Raw genomic sequence first — 27,359 nt, forward strand, 5'->3', positions numbered from 1 at the left:
TATGTAGCATTTTCATAATGAAATAACAACATGACAAAAATTTTCATGGAAACGTAGATCATACACCATCAGTATAATTTGGGGTCTCATTTTTTAGCTGATTTTGCAGTTTGTGCGTTTGACTGAAATTATTTTTCTTGCATCAAACATGACTCCCACTTTTCTTTTGATTTTTAGTTAGCACTGACAATATTCTTCAAGAAAATGTAAGTTACAGACATTTAAAATGGGTCCTGATGTGTGCTGCGGTCATTGGAAATAGGTCAGTTTTATATAGAATAAAGAACAACTATTTAGTGTGTTATAACCAAAATTCCCAAAACTGGCATCTGCTACCAAACTCCGAATCCGGAAAGGAACGGAAAGGCACGGGTAATAGGCACAAATATTAACCAATCAGTTTGCTCTGAATATTCAGTCCGTAGCAATCAAAACAGGAAGCGAACATTATCCGAAAAAATGTATAATGTAGATAAATGGATAGAAATAGCGAAAGAATGCAAATATCTTCCGGAAAATGACTTGAAGGTTTGATATTTTGTACAGTAAAAAGATACAACTGGCCGGGACTTGTTTTAATTTTACAATAGAAACGTCTGTGAAGATCATGCTGAGCAAAAAAACGGGTGGGGGTAGATTTTATGACACAAGTTTTTGCAACAAAATTTCTTGAAGACTATCCCACCTCTTGGTCTCTACATAACTTGATACAAAACAGCATTGCAAGGAAATTGCCGGAAATTCATTATGGGCATGAATTAGTCCAACTATCCTGGGAAATATTGAGATAATTTTTTGGCAGTGGCTAGGTCGAGTAGGGGCCCTGTAAATGGACCTGGTCTAGAGGTCCGGTTACCAAACCTAGACAACCCATACAGGGCAGGCTAGAGGTCCGGTAATCAAAATGAATATCGATATTTGTATTTACTAAAAGCAGGCTACATTTCAAAAAATGAAGATCATTTCATAGGTTTGTTCAAGATTGTATTTTTCTCGTTGTTTTAAGGTGATGTCACTTTTTGAATTTCCCGTGAATAACAAAAAACCAAAGAATATTCAGTTCTTTCCAAAAACCGTTATATCATGATTCAACCAAATAGTTTACTTTGTCTACCAGAAAGGAACAATTCTTAATATTGAGATTTGATCAGGGGTGTAAAATTCCACTCGCCCGCTCGCATTGGCGAGTTAAAGTCTGAGTAGGACGAGCGGACCTCGCTGTATACTCGACCGATCGGGCGAGTGGTTTTTTACGTCCTTACTTCACCAAAATTCAGAAATTACAACTCCAAAACGTCAACAAACTTTGAGATGGTTCAGTCGCTACCTGGATTGACTGAAATTCACCCGCGAATCGTAAAGATACCAAAATGTCATGCCGGTAATGTTCCATTCCACAAGCACGTGCGACCTATCGTATTAAATATCTAATTTACATCGACACGTACACAAAAACCGTGCGTAGTGCATTCATTTTTTAACATTTTCGCTTTAAGTTTTCAACACCTCTTGAGAAATAATACTATTTGAATTCTATAATGATCTTAATAAGATATCGACCGAAATGTAGGCAAAATTCTATAAAAACGGTCGAATTTTCATATAATCATTTGTAAAAATTCAAACAGCGCGATCTTAGTTACTTATTTCTTTCTAAAAGTAAATAAATGATGAATACTCTGGGCATAAAATGCAAACTTTTGACCAGAAAGAACAAAAAACAGAATAAAAAAATCTTAAATAATGAAAAAGCGGCAGCAATTACAATACATGGAGTAAAACGATTTTTGGCAAACCGATTTCTTTTAGTGCGGCAGAATAGGTCACGTGACCTCGTGAACGTAAATAGAAATGCGATTTTAAAATAAAGCAATGTGATGTCATTGCGGTTTTTAATAAGTTTTAAATGAATCTTTGTACATGTATTTTTGACCAACAATTTAAAAGGTTTTTTTGTCAAACAATAATGTTAATTCCTTGAGGGCAAATAGGTCACAGAGGTAGGATATCCACTATAGTAACTGTCGTTTGAGACATTTACCTTTTATACGGGATATAGCACATTCGCTTTTGATAACAAATTAAAGAAGAAACTTTTTATTGATTTCTATTTCTCAGCAATTTTAAGAACTGATGCCGTACGATCAGACAGTGATGTGCCACATGGCGCGAAAACATGACGTAATACCATGACAATCTCGAGCAAAAATACCGCTTTGATCTCCACTTCAGATGTCAAGATACTGACACACTTCTTTTAGCTCTTTGAGGGGGTGTAAATTGATCATGAAAACAAGGTCAATTACTTAGTTTATCAACTGAATAATTACCGATAATCTTTAACGTTTTTTTCCCTCTCTTTCAACACGGGTGGATGGACGATGATTATTGTGTCCAAAATTTTTAGACACTTTTCAAAATAAATATTTTTCGGGAAATAATACTGTTGTACATAATACTCCTATCATAAAAGTGACAGTATTAAAAGTGCCAATTATTAGGGCGAGTGGCTGTTCACTAAGGGCGAGTAGATATTACTGGCTACTAGTCCTGCAGGGCGAGTGGTGTGAAAAAAAATTTTACACCCCTGTTGATACCTTTATAACAGATATGAACTAAAACAATAGACATTCATATGTGACGTCGGTGAGCTCAACAAAGCAATTTCAAGCACAAATATTAATGTGGAATATAAAGTAAGTTGCACATTACAATATCCGTCCAAGATACTTTCAAAAACAATGCATTTGCAGAATAGAGAGATAAAAATAAGTTTGACAGCTTGCAAAAACTAATGGCAGTGGCTAGGGTTACGGTACCGTAATCCTAGCCTCCGATTCTAGGATTACGGAAGTTCCGTATTTCTAGACAACCCTATGAGAATAGGCTAGGATTGCGGAATCATATATATGTTAGGACATGCATAAATGATGTTGTTAACTTAATTGTTTCATTTAAAATAGCGATTTTTCATGTCTGTCGTATTATGGGTTAGTAAAAGAAGAAAGAGAAAAGAAAACAAAATAGAGAAAAACAATTAAAAATGAAAGGAAAAAATTGCATAATCATGACTATGAAATAATAACGTACTCTAAACAAAAACAAAATTACAACAATATTTTAAAAAAAAAAAAAGAACAATTATTTTTTATGGAAATTGAAAAGTAAAAGAAATGGGCCAATTGAACTGAGCACTCCTCGTGATGTTGCCCGGATATAGTTGGACAATTATGTAAACATTGAAAACATTACTATTTTCATTAAGAATATTTTGCCTTTTATCATTCATAATCATTCATCAACAGCGCATAAATAACTGTCCACCTTTATTTTACTAACCCAAAATGGCGGATCGATAACACGAAATAATATGGCAGACATGAAAAATCGCTATTTTAAGTGAAACAATTAAGTTAACAACATCATTTATGCATGTCCTAACATATATATTTGATTCCTCTTAAATACTTCCGTGATCCTAGCCTATTCTCATAGGGTTGTCTAGAAATACGGAACTCCCGTAATCCTAGAATCAGAGGCTAGGATTACGGTACCGTAACCCTAGCCACTGCCAAAACTAATGACAAATTTTGACAGGTATATGATGACTCATGACCTAATTAATTTTTTTCTGTTATTTCTAACTTCCAGTTTGATTTTCATAAAATGGGTATTCTTTATTGTAGCTTACAACTCATACATTTAAACAATAAAAGAATATATTGTTACCTCACTGTTGTTTTGTCTATCCATCTCTCGTACGAATTCCTATTGTTTCAGTCATTTGTCAGTAATTAGAGCAACTCACAGTGTTGCAATCATACAAAACACATCCCTTATTTTCACATAGATATTGAGGATTTATCTAATTAGCACATGTATTAGAAACACAATTTCAATACCGACTGTGTATTGTAATAATGCTAAACTATCTCAGTCGTGACGTCTCCTTAAAGGAACTGAATACTTTGCACTACCGCCTCGGTAGCTTAGTGGTAGATCGTCCGCTTCGAGTGCAGGAGGTCGTGGGTTTGATCCCCGGCCGCGTCATACCAAAGACTTAAAAAATGGTACTAGCAGCTTCTTCGCTTGGCGCTCAGCATTAAGGGGATAGTGCTAGGACTGGTCAGCCCGGTGTCAGTATAATGTGACTGGGTGGGGTATCATGCCACGTGTCTACGGCGTGATATTCCAGTGAGGCAGCGCTATAAAGTTGGGCATTGTGCTCACTGCTACAAGTAGACTGTCATTTATATGACTGAAAAGGACGTTAAACCCTAACTCACACACACACTGAATACTTTGCAGACACGTCGAAAATTTTGACCAGTGCATGAAGGTTCTTATTTTCTTAAGTTATCCATGTGACCCTCGTGTTGATTATTTTCATTATTAGGTCGATGAAACTTGATAAAAGCTTCCAAATTTGGTTCAAAATTGCAATGATTATTTATCGAAATTGCGATAGTATTTTTCCCGGATTTAAAGAGTTTTAAATACTTCTGAAATACTTGTGACTGAAAAGTAAAGAAATTGGTTGAAAATATAATAATATTATATATTGGTTAACTTAAATGACATCAGTACAATGTAATACAAAACTTCTGTACGAATAGCCACCTGTGGGCTATTCCACTATTTGTACGGAAGAGTCGTACGATTAGCCACTACCAAAAAATTAGATTAAGCATTTTCTGAAGTTTTCCCCTGCTTATTAGATCTCTGTAGTATGGCAGTGGCTAGAGAACCGGAACCTGTTCTCTAGACAACAAACTTATTTGACTGGAATGGGTCCACCAGCCTATATATTGTTTTAATTTATTGTGTTGTCCTACTGGACCAGGCATCTGCGTCCTTCCTCGTCCACACCTTAAAGTTTTTATGCACTTTCTCTTTATCTCTGTAATTATTTGATGGATTTGTTTTAAACTTAAAATAGTTATTCCTCATCATCACCCACATCATTTGGCACAGGGGCCATAACTATAGCACCAATATCTTAGGATTTAATAAAATTATCCCCAGTTTTTACTTGAATTTCAGGTTAAAGTTTTGATGAACTTTCACTCAGTCTCAGTTATTTCTATATGGATTTGATTCAAACATAAAATATTTGTTCTACATCATCAGTCACATCATATGACACAAGGTCCATAACTCTGGCAGCAATTTTTCATGAATTATGTCCCCTTTTTACTAATGATTTAAGGTTAGTTTTGATGTATTTTCACTATATCTCTATAATTACAGAAAGGATTTGATTCAAACTTCCACATCATCACTTACATCTTATGACACAAGACCATAATTCTGGCGCCAATATTTCATGAATTATTCCCCTTTTCTACTATGAATTTCAGGTTTAAGTTTTGATACGCTGTTCACTCTGTCCCAGTTATTTCTAAATGGATTTGATTCAAACTTGAAATAGTTGTTCCACTTCATCACACAATTCATTTATCACAAGAGCCACAACTCTGGCACCACTGTTTTATGAATTGTCCATCTTTTTGTGCCCCCCCCCCCCCCCATGAGTGGTGGGGGCATATAGACAGGCCTGGACACTAACTTTTTTCAGGGGTGTCCCAGAGGGCCCCATACCTGTAAAATTTGGTGTCCCTCACCAATACAAGGGATCCCTCCAGTTTGAAAGGATGAAAATATACTCAACCAAAACTGCTAAATCTTAAATCATATTTATTTCTTTTCTTGTTTTGAATTAAATTCAGCAACAGTCTGTATGCTTTAATTTGTTGCAACTAATAATGGTCGTTCCTGAATTTAAACTGAAGCAAGAAAAAACTATAAGTACGATTTAAGATTTAGTAGTCTAATTTCGTAAGATGAAAGCAACATTAGTTTCATTCTTTTTGGTGGAATATTCTGCGAGTATCAAGAAACCTTTGAATGTAACTCTGTATTTAAAGTGGCTATTACATTGTAGTTATCAGAAAAAGGTATCCTGGAGGAATACCTAGCTTTGAATAATGGGTGTCCCTGGGTAGAATTTGGGGACCCCTGGACACTGTTAGTGTAGAGGCCTGATAGATTTGGTCTTGTCCGTGCGTCCGTCCGTCTGTCTGAAGTTTATGACGCGCCTAGCTCAAAAAGTATTTGACATAAAAATTGATGAAACCTTGCATGAGTCTTGATTATGAGATGAACTTGCGCACCTCCTATTTTTCGCCTGGCTCCGCCATCTATTTTCAGAGTTATGGCCCCTGAAATAGTCAAAAATGCACATTTTCAAGTTGTGACATGTCTAGCTCAAAAAGTATTTGATACAGATTCATGAAACCTTGCATGAGTCTTAATCATGATATGAACTTGCGCACCTCCTACTTTTCATTTGGGTCCGCCCCCTATTTTTAGAGTTATGGCCCCTGAAATAGTCAAAAATGCACATTTTCTTCTTGTGGCACGCCTAGCTCAAAAAGTGTTTCATATGAATTGATTAAACCTTGCATGAGTCTTTATCATGATATGAACTTGCACACCTCTTATTTTTTGTCTGGCTCTGCCCCCTATTTTTAGAGTTATGGCCCCTGAAATAGTCAAAAATGCATATTTTCACCTAGTGACGCCCCTAGCTCAAAAAGTATTTGATATAGATTCATGAAACCTTGCATGAGTCTTAATCATGATATGAACTTGTGCACCTCCTATTTTTCATTTGGGTCCGCCCCCTATTTTCAGAGTTATGGCTCCTGTCATATAGTCAAAAATGCACATTTTCACCTTGTGACGCACAAAACTAAAAAATATTTAATATAAATGGTTGAAAACTTGCATACGTCTTTATCATGATATTAACTTGCACACCTCTTAATTTTTTGGCTGGCTCCACCCCCTATTTTTAGCTCACCTATCACGAAGTGACAAGGTGTGCTATTGTGACCACTTGATGTCCGTCGTGCATGGTGCGTCGTCCGTCAACAAGTTCTAAAAAAATCTTCTTGAAAACCACTCGGCAGAATTACACCAAATTTCACAGGAATGATCCTTTGGTGGCCCCCTTTCAAAAATTTTCAAATAATTGAATTCAATGCAGAACTCTGGTTGCCATGGCAACCGAAAGGAAAAACTTCTTGTCCAAAACCACAGGGCCTAGGGCTTTGATATCTGGTGTGTAGCATCATCTAGTCAGTGGTCCTTTACCAAAATTGTTCAAATTATCCCCCTAGGGTCAAATATGGCCCCGCCCCGGGGGTCACATGGTTATAAAGACTTATATAGGGAAAACTTTGAAAATCTTCTTGTACAAAACCACATGGCCTAGGGTTTTGATATTTGGTATGTAGCATCATCTAGTGGTCCTCTACCAAGATTATTCAAATTATCCCCCTAGGGTCAAATTTGGCCCCGCCCCGGTGGTCCCAAGTTTTACATAGACTTATATAGGAAAAAAGTTTAAAAATCTTCTTGTCTGAAACCACAACACTTAGACCTTTGATATTTGGTTTGTAGCATTGTCTTATGGTCCTCAACCAAAATTGTTCAAATTGTACCCCTTGGTTGAAAAGAGGCCCTGCCCTGGGGGTCCCAAGTTTTATATAGACTTATATAGGAAAAAGCTTTAAAAATCTTCTTGTCTGAAACCATACGACTTAGGCTTTTGATATTTGGTATGATGCATTGTCTGGTAGTCCTCTACCAAAATTGTTCAAATTATGCCCCTGGGATTAAAAGAGGCCCCACCCTGGGGTCACTTAGTTAATGTGTGAGTTATATAGGAAAATACTTTAAAAATCATCTGATCCTATTTCCAAGACTGTTTAATTATAATTACCTGATGACCCCAAGTAATATGATGTCACTTGACTGTGACCTTGACCTACTGACCTACTTCCTTGTTTTTTAAGATACAGCCTTGAAATTTTGATGACATGTACACAGTTTTGCACACAAATCGTAAAACTGAATTTCATTGACCATGAATGTGACCTACTGTCTGTCACTTTCTTAATATTTTATCATCAGTTTGACATTTGAATTATGTAGCTCATATTACTCAGGTGAGCGATCCAGGGTCATCATGACCCTCTTGATAAGTTATGGCCCCAGAAATAGTAAAAAAAAATGCACATTTTCACCTAATTGTGCCGAGCTCAATAAGTATTTGATGTAAATTCCTGAAACCTTGCTTGAGTCTTTATCATGGTGTGACCTTGCACACTTGGCATTCTTCTTGAGAATCTTAGGGCTTATTACAGAGTTATGGCCCCTGCAATAGCCAAAATAGTGGATTTTTTGTTTGTGATGCTCATAGCTCAAAAAGCATATATGGCCTAAATAATCAATCCGTTTCATAAAATATTTGTTGAAGCTATACCCCATTAAGACTGCAAACATTTGAATTATTGCCTCTTAATTTGTGACAAATGTACCAGTGGGGGCACATCCTGTGTCCTACAGACAGATTCAATACTTAAAATTTCAGGTTAAAGTATTGATGCACTGTCACTCTAACTCTGTCATTACCAGATGGATTTTATTCAAACTTAAGATATTTGTTCCACCTCAAGCATTGAAATAGTTGAGCAGGCTGTCTTCTATGACAGCTCTTGCTATTTGTTGCAGTGCTGTTTTAATATCTAACTAATCTATTGATTTATTATAAATTGGTATCATAAGTGTTTGACTCTCTTGTGCAGTCTGGAGAGCTTTGAAAAAGTTAAGGAGGAGTATTGTACTTGCATGTTTATTATTTTATAGGTCACTTCCAACATCCTTACTGTTGGATTCACCCTTTAGCCATATTTTTAGAGTGCACTCTCCCTTGGTATTTTTCCCTCAGGTTCACTTTTTATGGTAATTTTGGTCTTGGCCAGGTCTAGGGATCTGTTTAAACGTAATATGGGGTGTTTAAGGGTATTATTTACCATTCTTGATTTGAAAACATTGTGATTACAGAGATTATGTGACATGGTGTGTGAGCTGCTACTGGAGGAGTCTAATGTACAGCCAGTGTCTACACCAGTCACAGTATGTGGAGACATACATGGACAGGTAGGTGGTAATGCATTGTAAATAACCTTTTTACCCTGCTAAATTTCTAAAATGGACTGGTCTATCTTTCAGTGTGGACAGTACCATTCCCTGTTAAAAGGGGTTCTTACCAAGAAGGATACTGACTGAATGACGAACAGTGCATATCATGATCAGACTGCACGGATGTTCAGGCTGATCATGATCTACACTGGTCGTAAAGGCAGAACCAACCATAACCAGCATGATAAAGATTAAATTATGCCTTTGTCATATGTCGCATTTACAGTAAATGCCAAAAGCCGCTAGCTAGAATGATAATGTTCATACTAATAAATTTCTTTCACCTCTGGTCCCACATGAATTTTAACATTTTGCTGTTTGGTGCAGGACATTCAGTTTATTACATTTAATATCATAATTTTTGTGTAAAGGTTGTTTTGCAAGTCATTGAAGAATGATTTTGTTTTGATATTTAAAATCAAAGTTTGTCTTAATGACATTTTGTACTTACTTGTATAACAAATAATCAAGGCCCTTGAGTGGTTTATCGTCTGATTTACCATGGTTTAGAGTACAGATGTGTAGGAATTGAACCACGAGGGCGTGGTTAAATACTGAAACATCTGAACGATGAACCATGGTATATTAGATGATAAATCACAAGAAGGCCTTGAATGTTTTCATTCTGACAATAATAAAGCCTCATTGACATATTTTAATAAATGTTATTCTGGATTTCATTTACCTGAGGAGTAATGTATCGGATGTCATGCGGCAGTTTGACGTCATAGTTTCACATCATAATTGATAAATAAGACTGTAAATCAAAAGAAGGCCTTGATTGTTTTCATTCTGACATGCTCATTGACATAATTTAACGAATATTATGCTGGACTTCATTTACCGGAGGAGTAATGTATCGGATGTCATGCGGCAAGTTGACGTCATAATTGTCGTACTAATGCTCTCTTAACGGTCCATGCGTCAACCATTGTTTATCGCAGAATATACAATGTACAGAGCTTGATTTCTTTCTTTGTTTGACTGTAAATCCAATCGAGCCATGTTAGAATATAAAATATATACATGTACAAACGTATTTTCATTTTGTATCATTTTATAAGTAATTGTTGTATAATTATTATTTACAGTTAAAGTTTGTTTCAGTTACAAAAAGTGTACATCTTTTGAATAATAAAATAAAATTTATGTGTTTCAGTTTTACGATTTGATGGAGTTGTTCAGGACAGGTGGACAGATGCCCGACACAAACTATATCTTCATGGTAAGTACAAAATGCAGGGAAGCAGGGAATAAAAATCTGATTAATTCCTCACTGATTAAAGTTTTGCTGTATACTGTGGAATCATTTAATTTCTTGGGTTTATATTTTCATGGTTTTGGATTAAATGACTATTTTGTGGGCGTATCATTTATTGTGGATTTCAACTTTTGAATATAATTGAGTCGCACCATGAGAAAACCAACATAGTGCGTTTGTGACCAGCATGGATCCAGGCCAGTCTGTGCATTAGCGTAGTCTGGTCAGGATCCATGCTGTTCGCTTAGCGAACAGCACGGATCCTGACCAGACTGCACATATGCGCAAGCTGGTCTGGATCCATGCTGATCGCAAACGTACTTTGTTGGTTTTCTCATGGTGTAGCTCATTTGCTTTACTCAAGAGTACATGTACTATTAACATTGTATCAAACTCTGGGGAATTGTTTTATTTTCACATAACCATGTCCAAAAGGTTTGCTTTTGATTAATTTAAATAATATATTTTTCTTTTAAAGTATGTACTCTCAGTGAGAATGTATATGTATTTTCTGGGATATTTTGTATAATTATATTTTCAGGGAGAATTTGTATAATTATATTTTTAGGGAGATTTTGTAGACAGAGGTTACTACAGCTTGGAAACTTTCACATTACTTCTCACACTAAAGGCAAAGTAAGTATTCTGTTAAGCTTTAAGGTAATTCTGCATGTTTGTCATGGTGTAACGTCATTTATCCGGAAAAACATAGAATAATGCCTGGATTCGGCATACGGAAACGAAAATCAGTTTATGAATTAATGGCAACCAGTGAGTAAATTTATTAAAATGGCACTGTTACTATCTTTCTAAAGTTTAAATATGATATTAAAACATCTGAAACTTTAAGTAATTCAAAATAATGTCTTAAAGTTAGCTTGAAATAGGCAGTTCATTATAATCATAGCCAAATATCTCAAAAATAAGCACACAGACCTATACACTTTATTCACCATATTATAGGCCATATATTTATTTACAACTGTTAAAGTTTCATTAAAATCTACATTGTAGAAAAATTTCTATTTGCGAAAATGTTACGAAAGTTGCGACTTTCCCATAGACTCCCATTATGAAAACTTGCATGAGGTTGAAATTTTTCAAATCAGTCTAGCAAAAAATCAGGTACAAGACCCTATCTTATACTTGCCCCTCCCCACTTCTAACCAACAAAAATCTAGAGATGAACCATTAAATTAACAGTCCTTTGGTTTTAAGTCTCCTTTGTGACAAGTTTACCAAATCAAATCCATACGAGTATCCTTTGGATGCACAGACAAGGTTAAGTTACTTTGTTTATTTAAATTTTTCTAATTGTAGGTGGCCAGACAAGATTGTTCTTCTACGAGGCAATCATGAAAGCCGACAGATTACACAGATATATGGTTTCTATGGTAACTATATGTATACGTTTGTCTTTTATTAAAAGTTATATACAAAAGAATGCACGGAGAGAGGCTTTTAACAATAAAGTGATTTATAAGTTCAACAATAGTCTGCCAATCAGTGTTGGAAAAAAAATTGGCAGTTAATGTTAGTTGGCAAGTTAGGTATTCTTGTATGTAATTTTGGCATTTTTCAAGTTTTTACTGAAAGTCATGTGCTGTTTGTACTACATTCATATCAGGAGAATGCTCAGTTACCTAACATGAGTCTGAAATCCTATGGAAACTGCTATGTGTCATTGCGGGTCCACTTCATTAACCCTTACCCTGCTAAATTTCTATAATGAACTTGTCCATCTTTCAGTTTGGACAGTACCATTAACTGTTAAAAGGGGTGCTTATCAAAACGATACTGACTGAATGGCGAACAGTGCAGACCATGATTACAGACTCGTGTTAGGCAATAGAGTATTCTCCTGACGTAAATGTAGTACAAAAATCACTTGTATTGCTTACAGTAAAAACTTGAAAATGTTGAAATTGCATACAAGAATTCCTAACTTGCAAACTGTCATTAATTAATGAAAGTATGACAAAACAAGCTGTGATATTTAAGTTATCTGTATTCTTATGTGGGTCAGTCAAGTCTGTCACTTAATGCTTTTCTTAGAGAATATTGTTTATATTAGAAAAAAAACATCTTAGTTCATTTACTGCGAAATTATAAAAAATTGCAGGAGACTAATGTTCATGGTTAATTTATATCCCAGCGAAAAAAAAACGTCATTGGCAAAACCATGGAATTTTATTTCCGCAAAATTAAATGATTCACAGTAATGAAAACAATTCTCATGAATCTTGTTGTATCTTGTCTGCTTGGATTCTTTTGTTTTTGGGATTGTATGATAAAAAATTTCATTCCTGTCAGGGAAAGTGTGACAGATATGTCTGAACACTTTGGAAATATTTCCCTATAAAATTGCTAGACATTAGTTTGTCTGTTGACTGTAATAGAGATAAAGATTGTAGTAAAGCACTTATTGATATGAGATTGTTAACAAACGAAACATTAAATCCCACAATATTTACAGACCAAATGTGTTTCCTTAGATGAAGCTTTATATACAATTGGTGCTTACCAATTTGGCAAATCCCCAGTGAATCTTACAATTCTTAGTGCTAAGGTCAGAGCATTCCAGAGGTTACAAAGCGTCATTGGCTTCAATTGTTTAAATACTTGGGTCCTGTTATCATGAATTGAACTTGCCTTTTTCCCCAAAGTTGCCCCTAGAAAATGTATTTTGTGATGCAGCAGTAGAAAATTGCCTATTCCACACAGTTTAAACAGCTCAGTGTATTTTATATCTAGAATGGTATTTCAATAACCATCATTAACTGTTTGAGTATATTTAATGATACCTCAGAAAGAGATAAAATTGCAAATGAAGAAATTTCATAGAAAAATACATTATTGTCACTATAGCATTTTAGAAATTATATGACAGTTTACAAATTGGGAATGTAAAAGGAGATATTCGGAACATCAGTATTAAATTTTGTTGTTCAAGAATTTTGTGGTCAGGTGTTTAAATGAATTAGAGGTCTTAACAATTACTAAGAAGAAGGATAGAATAAAATGTGCTTTGTAATTGTACACTATAAATGATATATGGAAAGCTAGCCTATTAGACCTTGCATCTCCGTCCACAGCTCAGTCAAAGTTTTGATGTGTCTCTGTTATTACTTGATAGATTTTATTCATATTTGTATTAGTTGTTTGACATCTTCGCCCAGCCACATATGACACAAGATGCATTTCTTGGCAGAAATATGCCATTAATTATGTACATTTTTCACTCTATGGATTTAACTGACTGTTGTGCAGCATCATCATTCACATCAGGTATACTTTTCAGTCTAGTGATAGCTGTTTCCTCAAATATGTCCCGTTTCACTTGAAAATATTGATATAGTCCAGTGTTTTGTGTCCTATGACAGCTCTTGTTCAGTAGTGCAACTCATTTTAATTGTGTAGTGAGCCTTTAATGACAGAAATATTGAATTATATTTTACAGATGAATGTCAGACCAAATATGGAAACGCAAATGCCTGGAGATACTGTTGTAAAGTGTTTGATTTACTCACAGTTGCAGCTGTAAGTGTAGTCTATGTTACTATAGACTTGGTAATATTTTGATTGTTTTATTTTCGATAATATTCACTAAAAATGCCTTTTGTGAATTTAGAATATTTGAGAATATTAATCTACTTGTCCTAAAACAGGAACTTTTATGTTTCATATATCTTCAAGTGATGATTATAACCATGAAACTGCGAAATATAATTTACACAAAAATTTGTCAATAGTACATTCAGAACTTTTTAAAGGACTACCTGTAATTTTGATACAGTAACATATTGTTAGTATGAAATGTTATGGTTTCAACAAAAGTTACCTTCTTGTGAAGAAATCTTTATCTAACACCACTGATGTTTAGATTATCTTGCCCATGGGATGAATTATGTCTTCCACCGCACAATGGTATAGGAGACATATTGATTTTCTCCTGTCTGTGTGTGTGTCTGTCTGTCACAAATCTTGTACGCACTCTAAGGCAAACATTTCTCATCCGATCCTCATCTAACTTGAACAAAATGTGTTTGCCAATAAGTCCTCGGCCAAGTTTTACAACTAGCCAAATTGGCCCGGGAACTTAAGAATAATGGCCCTTGAATTACTGAAAGGCCATTACTCCATTAAAGGCCAATAACATTGTTCTCCAAAACTTATTCCGAACATATCAAAGGTACATTTTCTCTGAGTAAACAATATATAAAGACATTCTTGCATAAAAACTACTTTTTTTACTGGATCCGCCCATGTATTAACGGGAGAAAAATCGTGTGCAAACAAGGCAATTCACGTGCTGTTAATACCCGATTTTTATTTTTGAAATGCTTTCCCAGGGACGTATATGTAATTCTGCGCAGATTGACATCTGGTATCTGCGTCTTTTTTTTTTCATTAAAACCTCTTCTTGAAGCATTAAAGATGCAATTTAAACTATAGAATGTTTAACTGTATCAGTAACTTACGCCAAATGCGCTGCCCCCAACATTGTTCGTACTCGTTTCTTCCCTTGTTTACTCCCCTTTTAGAACTCTGCGTCAGTTCAGATTTTGTAGACAACCGTGAATGTTAAAGAATCGCGTGTTCACCTGTGCGATTCTTTGTTTTTAGGTATGATATTTATGATTTTGGTAAAAATCAGTCAGTGTGTTTATATCTAATTTCTCGAAGAATTTATATAAGCAGCTTGGAAACTTGACAGTATGTTCGTACTCATCCGTACTCCAACTGCGTGTCCGTACTCAATATAACTCGAATGTAAAGTTCCTATTCTGGAAATTGTGATTCAGTCCATCAAATTGTGAAATGATATGAACAAGTATTGGTAATTTTATGTTTGTAATAATGAGAGTTAAAAAAGTCGCTTAAAAACCTTCAGGATGTGCTTTTGATAGTGTTGTTTATTTCCGGGCCCTGGATACGGATATTTAAAACATGTTTACCGTTTCCAAGAACAACTGGAATGGTAAATAAAAAATGTACCGGAATCGTCAAGTCATCACATATGAAAACAATACATATTAAATCGTCGTGAAATACATTTTTATGCAAGAATAGCGACAATACACGTTTGTTTTGTGTATTAACGTCTGCAGAAGCCCTTGGGATATGTTTGTGAACTCGACCTTCGGTCTCGGTCACAAACAATCCCGCGGGCTTCTGCAGACGTTAATACACAAAAAAACGTGTATTATCCCTACAGACTTACTATTTAGATGATTAGGCAGTTTCGGGAGATGTGCACTTTTCTCAAAAGCAGCTCTATTCTTTTGTTAGAAGCGACCATCTATCAGGCTTCATTGACACCAGCCAGTGTCGGAAAATGTAATGGTCTTTCTAAACCACTGGTATCAGGTTGTATCACAAGCCGTCAACAGCTAATTCCTGTATTCTTTTACAGGATGCTTTAGAGAATGTCACTGTTCCTTTATCTCTGCATTACTTTTTTCTATAACAGTTCCTGTGGTAACTATTTTTGGTGTTAGGAAATAAAACTTACAAGGTTTATAGAGAAATTGATGCTCGTAACTTAATAATTATTTTGTTTACTACTTAAATGTTAAACATATTCACTTACTGTTTTATTTGTATATTACAGATAATAGATGAGTGTATATTGTGTGTACATGGAGGGCTGTCACCAGACCTGAAGACAATAGACCAGATCAGAACAATAGAGAGAGCACAAGAAATTCCACACAAAGGAGCTTTCTGTGATATCCTTTATATAAGAATATTTGCATAGTTTTGATTGGACCTTTACCTTGGACGGAAAAAAAATCTGTGCATTTACATATTACCATTAGATCTTGTTAAGCAAATTAACAACTATAATGTCAGATGCTAGCTTGTAATGGGGATGGTTATTGAAATGGGTTAGTTAGTGAAAAAGATGTTTTTTTGTTGCCATGTATTGATATAAAGTCTGAGACTTAAATAACCGTAAACAGTTGCTGAAACAACTAGTATGGTCTCTATGTCTTTCTCAGTTTTCTAAGAGGCCAGTACTGGTTCTTCCAAGGAAAGACTACTTCGAGTGTATCTGTGCTATACACAAGGCACATTATTAAAGAAGCAGAATGTATATTTGCAAAGAGCTAGGCTAAGTAAGCTTGACAGGTCTGTGTCTAAAAGGATTTTTTTCCCTCTGTTTCGGGGCTTTGTCCCATTCTGTCTCTCTGGTCGTATTTCTCTGTGTCTGTACTAGTAGCAGATGAATTAAGCACCCTGAGTGGCTGCGTTTGTGCTATATAAAGTGCCTTTGAATGTGTTTATTATAAAAACGGCGCAATATAAATGATGCAGAGAAAGAATGGGCTTCCGTGGCCAGGTGGTTAAAGTCGCTGACTTCAAATCACTTGCCCCTCATTGATGTGGGTCCAAGCCTCACTCGGAGCATTGAAGTCTTCATCAAAGGAAGACATACTACTAGTAAACAGAAAGTTGCTATGCCAGTAAATAAGTTTTAGGAACATACAAATTTGATTATTTTTATTGAAAAATGTAAGTTAAATAACTTCTAATTAGTCCTAGAGCTTGGTTACTGATTCTACAGAAAGTTTTCTTAGCTAAAGCATACTGATGTTATTGTCCTTGACCTAGCAAACATTTAGTATGGTCAGACCCAGAAGAAGTTGACACATGGGCAATGAGTCCTAGGGGAGCAGGATGGTTGTTTGGGGCCAAGGTCACTAATGAGGTCAGTATCTTTTCAAAATATTTCAATAGAACAATTAAAGATGTTTATTTAAAAAAAAATTAAGTTGGCATTATCTCTGTAAACCTAAAATAAACATGTTGTGCTTAGAAGCAGTGTTATATTTTAGATTAAAAACACTACCCACAAAAACGTGTAAGTAAACGAAGTATGCAAAAGTTATGTCTCAATAAACAGTGGATATTTTTTTTGTGACCCTGGGCATATAGAGATTGAACTGGATGTCAGTTTGAATTAGATTGAACTGTCCATCTGTTCGAATCAGATTTTGCCGTTTCGTCTAATTCTAAAAATTTTTACTTGTGAAGGACTGTTTAGCGCGGGCTTTAATTCGCGCATTTTCAATTTTAGCAATGAAAAATATAATCAAAAAATTATAATAGCACAGTCTCAAATTCGCGCATCAGTCCTAGCGCGAAATACGAGGAAATTCGTCCTACGCGAATAAAAATGATTTTACAGTACTTGTGAAGTAAAAAAATGAGCATGGTACACATGTTCAAAAAATTATGCAAAATGTGTCCTCAAAGTACCAGTTTCAGTGACCCTAAAATACCATTGGTAGAATTACTGTGAAATCATTAATATTCGTGGGGGACTAATTTTCGTGGATTTCGTGGTTTAGTCAATCCACGAAATTTAATCCCAACGAACAAGTAAAATTCCCATTCATTTTATGTTCAAAAGTTGAAATCCACGAATTCATATCCCCACGAATTTGCCATTTTGACCAAAACCACGATATTTCTTGCCCACGAAATTTAATGATTTTACAGTAGATAAATTCTTGGAGAAGAACTAGTCTCATTTATGGATTACTATAGTGTAGCCTTTCCCCAATTCAGATGATGGAATAAAGAGTGGAAAATCTTTCAGCAAAAATATTTGGTACTGTTTATCACAACCAACCCGGATCTGCCTTACAGATTTTCTGTGGTACCTGTTTCAGTGACCCCTACCTTATTTCTAAACTAGTCAAGGTAGCCAGTAATTGGCCTTTTGTTAATGTTAACTTTCACAAACTGAACAATCAACCAAGTAAAAACAATGTTAGGCCTTGTTCATAATGAAGTGTAGAGCAAAACTGTTATACTGGTTGTGCAGTATAAAAAGTCTATAAATTATAAGGGTGTGGGTTCGAAGACTGGGTATTATATGCTCATTTGTATGTAATATTCAAACCTTCTGTTTTGTATTATTCACCAAGGTACTGTTTATCTCTTTTGATAAAATATGGAAACACTGGCCACCTCATGTCAACAGTATCAGAAGCGAAAGTTAGTTGTCATTTTTTTTAGATTGGCTATAATTTCTGGTTAAAAGATATAAGCCAACCATGGATTACAAAGCTATATATTTCCTAAAAGTAGTTGTTGGAGTGTTCTATTGTCATAAAAATCGGACAGAAAACAAGATGACATTTGCATCAAAACAGAATATAAATCAGAATGTTCCTTATAAACAAAGAGCTAGATCAGAATTTGAGAGCCTAAAAAAGTAATTAATAAGAAAAATGTCTCATAATTGGGGTTACCATGGAAATAACAATGCCACCAAACTGTCATTATCAGCACAACATTTTCTTTGAGCATATTGAAAGCTGAGATATTACTGTTAACAACCCTACTATAGTAAGTTGCCTACAATATCGCACATGGAAATGGCAGCAGATTTTCAGAAGGTCACTGAAACAGGATTTTACCTAGTCAAGCTTCCAGTATAGGACAATACACAGTGATATATAATTCATGAAAATGACCACCTATTGATTGAAACTTGCTTCTTTTAACACATTTAGCTTACTTTCCATTATTATTTGATCACTCTAGTTTGCTCAGTAGGTAGACTAAGAGCATCGGAATTCTTGAAATGAATACAATTTATTTGAGGTAATTTGTCATCCACCTCTAATTCATGTGGGGAAGTTTGAGCTTTCATTGATGAACAGTTAAAGTTGCTGACTTCAAATACTTGCCCTGCACTGATTTTGGTTCAAAACGTTACTTGTGTAGAATTCTTCAAATGAGGAAGCCATCCAGCTGTCTCATGGAAGGCTAATGATTCTGTACATGTGCCCTGAAACAGTGCTTTTGGGAGGCACCTGAGGTCTTTCTCCACCATCAAAAGCTGGAAAAGTCGCCAATTGTCCTGTAGTGTGTCAGTGTGAGTCTAAATCCAACAAAAACAAAAAAGAACAAAGATTTATTTGTTGAAAACTTACGCACTTCTGTATTAAGGAATCCATGTTGAAAAATGGCATTAAATCCAACAGAAAAGTAATAGAATATTTTCATTGTTGTTTTTCAGTTTGTACACATCAATGGTCTCAAGTTAATATGTCGAGCTCACCAGTTAGTGCATGAAGGTAGGTTTACTTTGTAAATCATCAAGGTATTCACATGGTTTATCAACTGCTTTATCACAATTCAGTGATCAGATGCAAAAGAACTGAACCACACTCGCATTAGCCCTACTGGTTGAATATCCAAACATCTGAGCAATGAAACATGATATATCAAACTATAAAACACAACAACACCTTGTATATTTTTGTTCAAACATGTTCTTTGAAATATGGTAACAATTCTACTGAACTTCATTAATCCAATAATACATGAAGTAAAATCCTTTAGTGGTCTGAGAAGTACTTCCATGATTTTTTTCCCACCCATAGAAATTGTTTCTCAGAAGAAAGTACTGAGGAATTGACATGCCTTACTGTATGTATGCCACTGGGATGATCCACTTATTATGTGTCTCACATGTAGTTTGGGAAATATATTGATTTTGTGATGTCTGTCTGTTTGTCCATCTGTCTGTATGTCACAAAGTTTGTTAACGCAACTCCTTAGACACCACTGGGCAGGTTTACACCAAACTACTCAAGGGTCATCATTGCCAAGCCTTGTTATGCATATTGTTAATGTTAGCATTTCCTGGTTTGATGATTTCAGTTGAGTTGTGGCCCTTTATTCATTTATGTTTTGTCCACTTCTCTTATATAATAGGCGGATTTCCAAACTTTAAAGGAATGATCAGTGCCAAGTGTTTTTAAGTATATTATCAGCATGCCCAGTCACGCAGAATCCTGCGTTTTTCACGCAGAAAACACAATGTGCACGCAAATTTTTCGATGGCCGTGTGTGCAGGAACGCATATTTGTTGTGGCCAGCAAATAAACGAATTCGGCTCAAAAATTGGTGGTCGCTAACCTAAAACCCGGGAAACGCTTGCTTTTGAACAGAAAACCAATAAGCTTCCAGCGGCAAACATCTGCGCGATCTAGATTACTCCAAATACATCACTAACAAAAATGGCAGACGAGCATGAAAAACTTCATTCTGGGTGGAAATATTAAATTGACCTCAGTGCCATATGAAAGGCTGGGTTTTCACTACAAAATAGGCATCATACAGCATTAGTTCCTGCAGGCTTACTGTTGATAATGTGCAAAACAGAATGGTCATCGAGTACTACTGTAAGAAAATGCCTAAGCCAGAGAAAAAGCTGCTGAAGCATTTAGGCCTTAGACATTCGTAATAGTTAAATACTGTTCTTTATGCCTTAGCAGCATATAGTAAACAGGCTAGGCCTATATAAATACAGTATGACTGAGTTTACTGAATAAATACTGTAAACATTATCTAATATCTGTTGCTTTTAGTTTTCATACCAGTACATATGTTCATGTTTTGGGAAAATTCAGTGTACCCAGATTTTTTAAGCCTGTACCCACTTTTTCCAAAAGTAGTGGGTACAGGTACCCACTTTTTAAAAATCCTGTGGGCATGCTGATTATCAGGGTGTCGAGGTTCAGTGATTTTCATTCCAAGGGGAGTTACGACCCTTTATTTTCAAATTTCATATTTTGCAATCTCATACACCATTGGACAGTTTTCCAACAAACCATACAGGGGATATCAGTTCCAAGCCTAATTAACCATGTCATAGGTATATTCCGGTTCTGTGATTTTCTGTGGAATTATTGCCATTGATTTAATAATAGTATCATATTTTTTCCACTTGTTTACACTTCACCAAACCTCACAAGTGATTAGTGGGAAATGTAGTTGTACATATCATAGTCATGTCCTGATTTAATGATTTTCAGGAAAGTTATGACCCTTGATTTGTCAAATTGATTGATATCTATGCTACTTCTCCAGTACTACAGATTTGAATTCCACCAAAAGTTACAAGAGTTACCACTGCCAAACCTAGTTGTTTATATTATTAGATTGTTGGGGTTCATTGATTTTCTCTAGAGTTATGGCGCTTAATTTGTATTTTACGATTTCTGTGTGTTAAGGGGTGGGAGACGTAAATTTTAATTGAAAAACTTTATCTAGTTCTTATTGATTTTTAGCTCACCTGAGCACGAAGTGCTCAAAGGTGAGCTTTAGTGATCACCCTGTGTCCGTCGTCGTCCGTCGTCCGTCCGTCCGTCCGTCCGTCGTCAACAATTTGACTGTTAACACTCTAGAGGTCACATTTTTGGCCCAATCTTAATGAAACTTGGTCAGAATGTTACCCTCCATAAAGTCTTGGACGAGTTCGATATTCGGTCATCTGGGGTCAAAAACTAGGTCACCAGGTCAAATCAAAGGAAAAGCTTGTTAACACTCTAGAGGTCACATTTTTGGCCCATTCTTAATGAAACTTGGTCAGAATGTTACCTCCATAAAATCTTGGATGAGTTCGATATTGGGTCATCTGGGGTCAAAAACTAGGTCACCAGGTCAAATCAAAGGAAAAGCTTGTTAACACTGTAGAGGCTGCATTTATGACTATATCTTCATGAAACTTGGTCAGAATGTTAATATTGATGATCTTAAGGTCCAGTTTGAATCTGGGTCATGTAGGATTAAAAACTAGGTCACCTGGTCAAATCAAAGGAAAAGCTAGTTAACACTGTAGAGGCCACATTTATGACCATATCTTAAAGAAACTTGGTCAGAATGTTTATCTTGATGCTCTTTAGGTCAAATTTAAACCTGGGTCAGCTTCGGTCAAAAACTAGGTCACTAGGTTAAATCAAAGGAAAAGCTTGTTAACACTGTAGAGGCCACATTTATGACTATATCTTCATGAAACTTAGTCAGAATATTAAACTTGATGATCTTTAGGTCAGGTTTGAATCTGGGTCATGTTGGGTCAAGAATTAGGTCATGGGGGCAAATCAAAGGAAAAGCTTGTTAACACTCTAGAGGCCACATTTATGACTGTAACTTCATGAAACTTAGAATGTTAAACTTGATGATCTTTAGGTCAAGTTCAAATCTGGGTCATGTTGGGTCAAAAACTAGGTCACGGGGTCAAATCAAAAGAAAAGCTAGTTAACACTGTAGAGGCCACATTTATGAACATATCTTGATGAAACTTGGTCAGAATGTTAATCTTGATGATCTTTAGGTCAATAGGTCAGGTGAGCGATACAGGGCCTTCATGGCCCTCTTGTTTTAAGACAATTATATGTTATGTATTTTTACTCTACTTTCTTTACAATGAAAGGTTAATTTAAATTACATTTACAGAAAAAGTAAGAAATGGCAAAATTTGGGCGCTCTTTCCTAATTGCAGTATTTGGAAGGAAAACAGTATACAGTCTTGTGGAAAATAGATAAAAAAAATCTGTTGTAGACTGGTAAAAAAAGATTAAAGTTAATTGTAGGATAGAGAAAGAGGAAATTTGAAAATCTCAGGAGTTTTTTATGCCCCCACTTTGGGGGGTGGGGCATATAGATTTGCTCTTGACCGTCCGTCCTTCCGTCTGTCTGTCCGTCCGTCCTTCCGAAAATGTTGTGTCGCGCGTAGCTCTGAAAGTATTTGACGTAGAGTCACAAAACTTTACAGGAATGTTGGTCAGCATGTGTAGTTGTGCACCTAGGGTTTCGCGTCCGGATTCATTCAGTCATGTAGAAGTTATGGCCCCTGACTTTGTAAAAATTGGTCATTAGCTCATCTGATTTTTTGAAAAAAAATGATGAGTTATTGTCATCACTTGAGCGGTTGTCGGCGTCGGCGTCGGCGTTGCCTGGTTAAGTTTTATGTTTAGGTCAGCTTTTCTCCTAAACTATCAAAGCTATTGCTTTGAAACTTGGAATACTTGTTCACCATCATAAGCTGACCCTGTATAGCAAGAAACATAACTCCATCTTGCTTTTTGCAAGATTTATGGCCCCTTTTGTACTTAGAAAATATCAGATTTCTTGGTTAAGTTTTATGTTTAGGTCAACTTTTCTCCTAAACTATCAAAGCTATTGCTTTGAAACTTGGAATACTTGTTCACCATCATAAGCAGACCCTGTACATCAAGAAACATAACTCCATCTTGCTTTTTGCAAGATTTATTGCCCCTTTTGGACTTAGAAACTCAGCTTTCTTGGTTAAGTTTTATGTTTAGGTCAGCTTTTATCCTAAACTATCAAAGCTATTGCTTTAAAACTTGCAACACTTGTTCACCATCATAAGTTGACCCTGTATAGCAAGAAACATAACTCCGTCCTGCTTTTTGCAAGATTTATGGCTCCTTTTGGACTTAGAAAATATCAGATTTCTTGGTTAAGTTTTATGTTTAGGTCAACTTTTTCTCTTAAACTATCAAAGCTATTGCTTTGAAACTTGCAACACTTGTTCACCATCATAAGCTGACCCTGTACAGCAAGCAACATAACTCCATCCTGCTTTTTGCAATAATTATTGCCCCTTTTGGACTTAGAAAATCATTTTCTTGGTTGAGTATTATGTTTAAGTCAACTTTTCCATAAACTATCAAAGCTATTGCTTTAAAACTTGCAACAGTTTTTCACCATCATAAGTGGACACTGTACATCAAGAAACATAACTCTATCCTGCTTTTTGCAAGAATGATGGCCCTTTTTAGACTTAGAAAATCATGGGTAGGACAATATTTCTATTACACAAAAAAAATCAGATGAGCGTCAGCACCCGCAAGGCGGTGCTCTTGTTTTAATGTTGTCGTGCCTAGCTCCAAAAGTATATGACCTAGAGTCACAAAACTTTACAGGCATGTTGGTCAGCATGTGTAGTTGTGCACCTGGGGTTTCGCGTCCGGATTCATCCAGACATGTTGGAGTTATGGCCCCTGACTTTGTAAAAAATTGGTCATTTTAATGTTGTGTCGCGCATAGCCCCAAAAGTATTTGACCTAGAATCACCAAAGTTTACAGGAATGTTGGTCAGCATGTGTAGTTGTGCACCTGGGGTTTCGCATCCGGATTCATTCAGTCATGTAGAAGTTATGGCCCCTGACTTTGTAAAAATTGGTCATTTTAATGTTGTGTCGTGCCTAGCTCCAAAAGTATATGACCGAGAGTCACAAAACTTTACAGGCATGTTGGTCAGCATGTGTAGTTGTGCACCTGGGGTTTCGCATCCGGATTCATCCAGTCATGTAGGAGTTATGGCCCCTGACTTAGTAAAAAATTGGTCATTTTAATGCTGTGTTGCGCATAGCCCCAAAAGTATTTGACCTAGAATCACCAAAGTTTACAGGAATGTTGGTCAGCATGTGTAGTTGTGCACCTGGGGTTTCGCATCCGGATTCATTCAGTATTGTAGGAGTTCTGGCCCCTGACTAATGTCATGTAGTGGGGCCATCTGAGTCCCATGGACACATTTCTAGTTTTTTCAATAGCTTCAATAGATTTCTTTTATTACCATATTTACATGTGAGTAATGTGCATACATATATATTTTACACTCCACCAGCTTTAACCTGAATTTATTGGAATGGAGGGGTGGAATTCTATTGGGTCAGTGATGCTGAAAAAATCATTTTGACAGATCCTAGAAATAACAAATTTGTCCTCTTTTTAATATGTATTCTATAATTTTTCAGGTTTTAAGTATATGTTTGATGAGAAACTGGTCACTATCTGGTCGGCGCCAAATTATTGTTACAGATGTGGAAATATTGCCGCCGTCATAGACTTTAAAGATGCAGATAATCGTGAAGCGAAGCTGTTTAAAGCTGTGCCAGACAACGAACGTGTGATACCCTCGCGGACTACAACGCCATACTTTCTATGATGCGATGAGATTGGATATTTTGCAGTCTATTTTTAGCATGTGTTTTTTGTATATAATGTGCTATGTAATAAATCATTGATAGAGTTGATTTTTATAAGATGGAGAACATACTAGGACCATTTTGGACACTGAGTGACACAAATCATGTTCTTTTTTTATATAGAGGATATTACATGAGTGTCTTTTCATATTGAATTTATTAAACAAGTTGAATAAAATAATAAAATGCAGAGCTCTGCCGAGCATTTTATCAATTTTATTCAACGAGTTTAATAAATTCAGTGTGGAAAGTCACAAATGTAATATTCTTTTTATCACATGTAAGCTTTTCGAGCAGAGACATCAGAAATTCTACTTTCTTAAACTATTATAAACAAGTTAATTTGACCAACGTCTCCTATACTTGAAACGACGCCGTAGTCAAAGCTTTATTACACTAGTATATTATCAAATTTATGTAATGGCTTAATTTCACTCCCGCAATGTCAAACATGTGATAAAGAATATTACAACACACTTTTTTAGTTTATAACATTCATCATGCAAGGAAGTCATCAAACTGGCTTAGAGAAAGTGGTTGGTTCTACCAACATGCCTCTGCAGTCTAAAATAAAATGAGATTTCCTCCCCCATTAGAAGCTGGAAAAGTTGCTGTTTGACCTATAATTATGTCATTGTTATGTCAGTCCCAACAAACAAGAACAAAAAAATGTGACTTACGTAATCAGTCACTTGAAAAGTTATGGAATTTTTCATTATGTAGAGAAGCAGTCTGGGTGTATAAATTGAATTCAATGGCCTCTGTGGCCTTGTGATTAAAATTGCTGACCAGTTCCTAGTCTCTTCTTCTCTGCAAATCTTAGCCTGGCTTGAGTCTTCATGTAAGAAAGCAGTCCGGCTGGATTGCAGGTCATTGGCTTGATAATACCTGGAAGAATTCTTATCTTCTAAAGTTGTAAAGATGGTATCATGTCACAGTATTCCCTGAACTGTAACATTTAATGTATTCCCAATGTCTGATTGGTCATTGGCTCTACTCAAACCTGAAATAATATCTGGTGGACATCTGAGCTTCTAAAGCTAGAGATAGTGTGATTAAATCCAAAGAAATTAACATATATTTTAAAAGGTTTTGAATTTGTATACCCCCCAAAAGGGAATATCTGGTTTAATCAGTTTTGTATGCCTATCAAATAAAATTGTAACCGCAGTGTTACATTCTTTATTATCTATATACTGGTACTGCACTTCTTTCTTTTCTTATTGAATTTGAATGGTAAAACTTGGCGTGAAAAAAGCAGAAATAAGGCATGGTTATTGGTATAACTGAACTGTTTGCATCACAAAGCTTTTTAAGATACCCAAAAAGTATTATGTTTAGCATGTGGCATTTTTAGCTCGACAATTCGAAGAATAGTGGAGCTATCCTACTCACCCCGGCGTGAGCGTGAGCGTCACACAAATGTTAAAGTTTGCTTACCACCCCAAATATTTTCAAAGTCCATTGAGATTGCTTTGATATTTTGCATACTTGTTTACCATCATGACCCCAGTCTGTAAAAAGGAGGAGGCAACTCTATCAAGCATTTTGACTGATTTATGGCCCCATTTCGACTTAGAATATGCTTATTGTAATGTTAAAGTTTTACTCGTAGCTTATATTATACTATCAAGCACTGAGAATAGTCGAGCATGCTGTCCAACGACAGCTCTTGTTTTGTGAACTATGTTATAAATGATAAAGAATAGTTATTTTTAATTGATAGTAAAACATTGCATTTTCTCTTTCAGCCAGTTAACGTCTTTTGTCTTAAGGTTATAGTTTATCTGTTATATGACTAAGTAAATTCTAATTTGAATATAGTCTTTTTGAAAGAACATAATATTATTATGCATGATTTTAATTTTGCTTAAAATTATGCCCTCTAAGTGAAATTGCAAACATTTCCAGCTGGCAAAATAGTGTATGTATTTTGGTTGTTGAACTGATATATTGAATTATTTTGTAAATTTGAAAGAATGATAATTGATTAAAAAAAATCAACAAAGTCAGATATTGTTATTATAGTTCAAAGTCCTTTTGTGATTTAAAGGTGGTTAATCAGATTTTGGTCAACTAATGGGTTTGCTCAAACCTTAACCAGCTGATCATTTACACTTATTTGTGTTCACCGAGTTCTTAATACATGTCAGATTTTCACTGGAAGTATTTTAAACTTTGGTTGCCCAACCAAGATAGCGTTTTTAGCTCACCTGTCACAA

The 27,359-nt window shown here is 35.6% G+C and overlaps 1 protein-coding gene across 1 annotated transcript; it reads left to right on the forward strand.

Moving 5' to 3' along the window:
- The first annotated feature begins 404 nt into the window (after nucleotides 1–404).
- On the forward strand, nucleotides 405–27,149 carry LOC123557039 (serine/threonine-protein phosphatase 6 catalytic subunit). The gene is made up of 10 exons (XM_045348229.2): nucleotides 405–528; nucleotides 8,914–9,009; nucleotides 10,211–10,276; nucleotides 10,881–10,948; nucleotides 11,633–11,706; nucleotides 13,773–13,852; nucleotides 15,927–16,044; nucleotides 16,936–17,027; nucleotides 19,353–19,410; nucleotides 24,907–27,149. The coding sequence occupies exons 1-10, from the start codon at nucleotides 460–462 to the stop codon at nucleotides 25,095–25,097; spliced, it is 912 nt and encodes a 303-aa protein (XP_045204164.1). The 5' UTR covers nucleotides 405–459; the 3' UTR covers nucleotides 25,098–27,149.
- Nucleotides 27,150–27,359: the final 210 nt, after the last annotated feature.

This window comes from Mercenaria mercenaria, chromosome 15 (assembly GCF_021730395.1).
Source record: "Mercenaria mercenaria strain notata chromosome 15, MADL_Memer_1, whole genome shotgun sequence".
Taxonomy (NCBI): domain Eukaryota; kingdom Metazoa; phylum Mollusca; class Bivalvia; order Venerida; family Veneridae; genus Mercenaria; species Mercenaria mercenaria.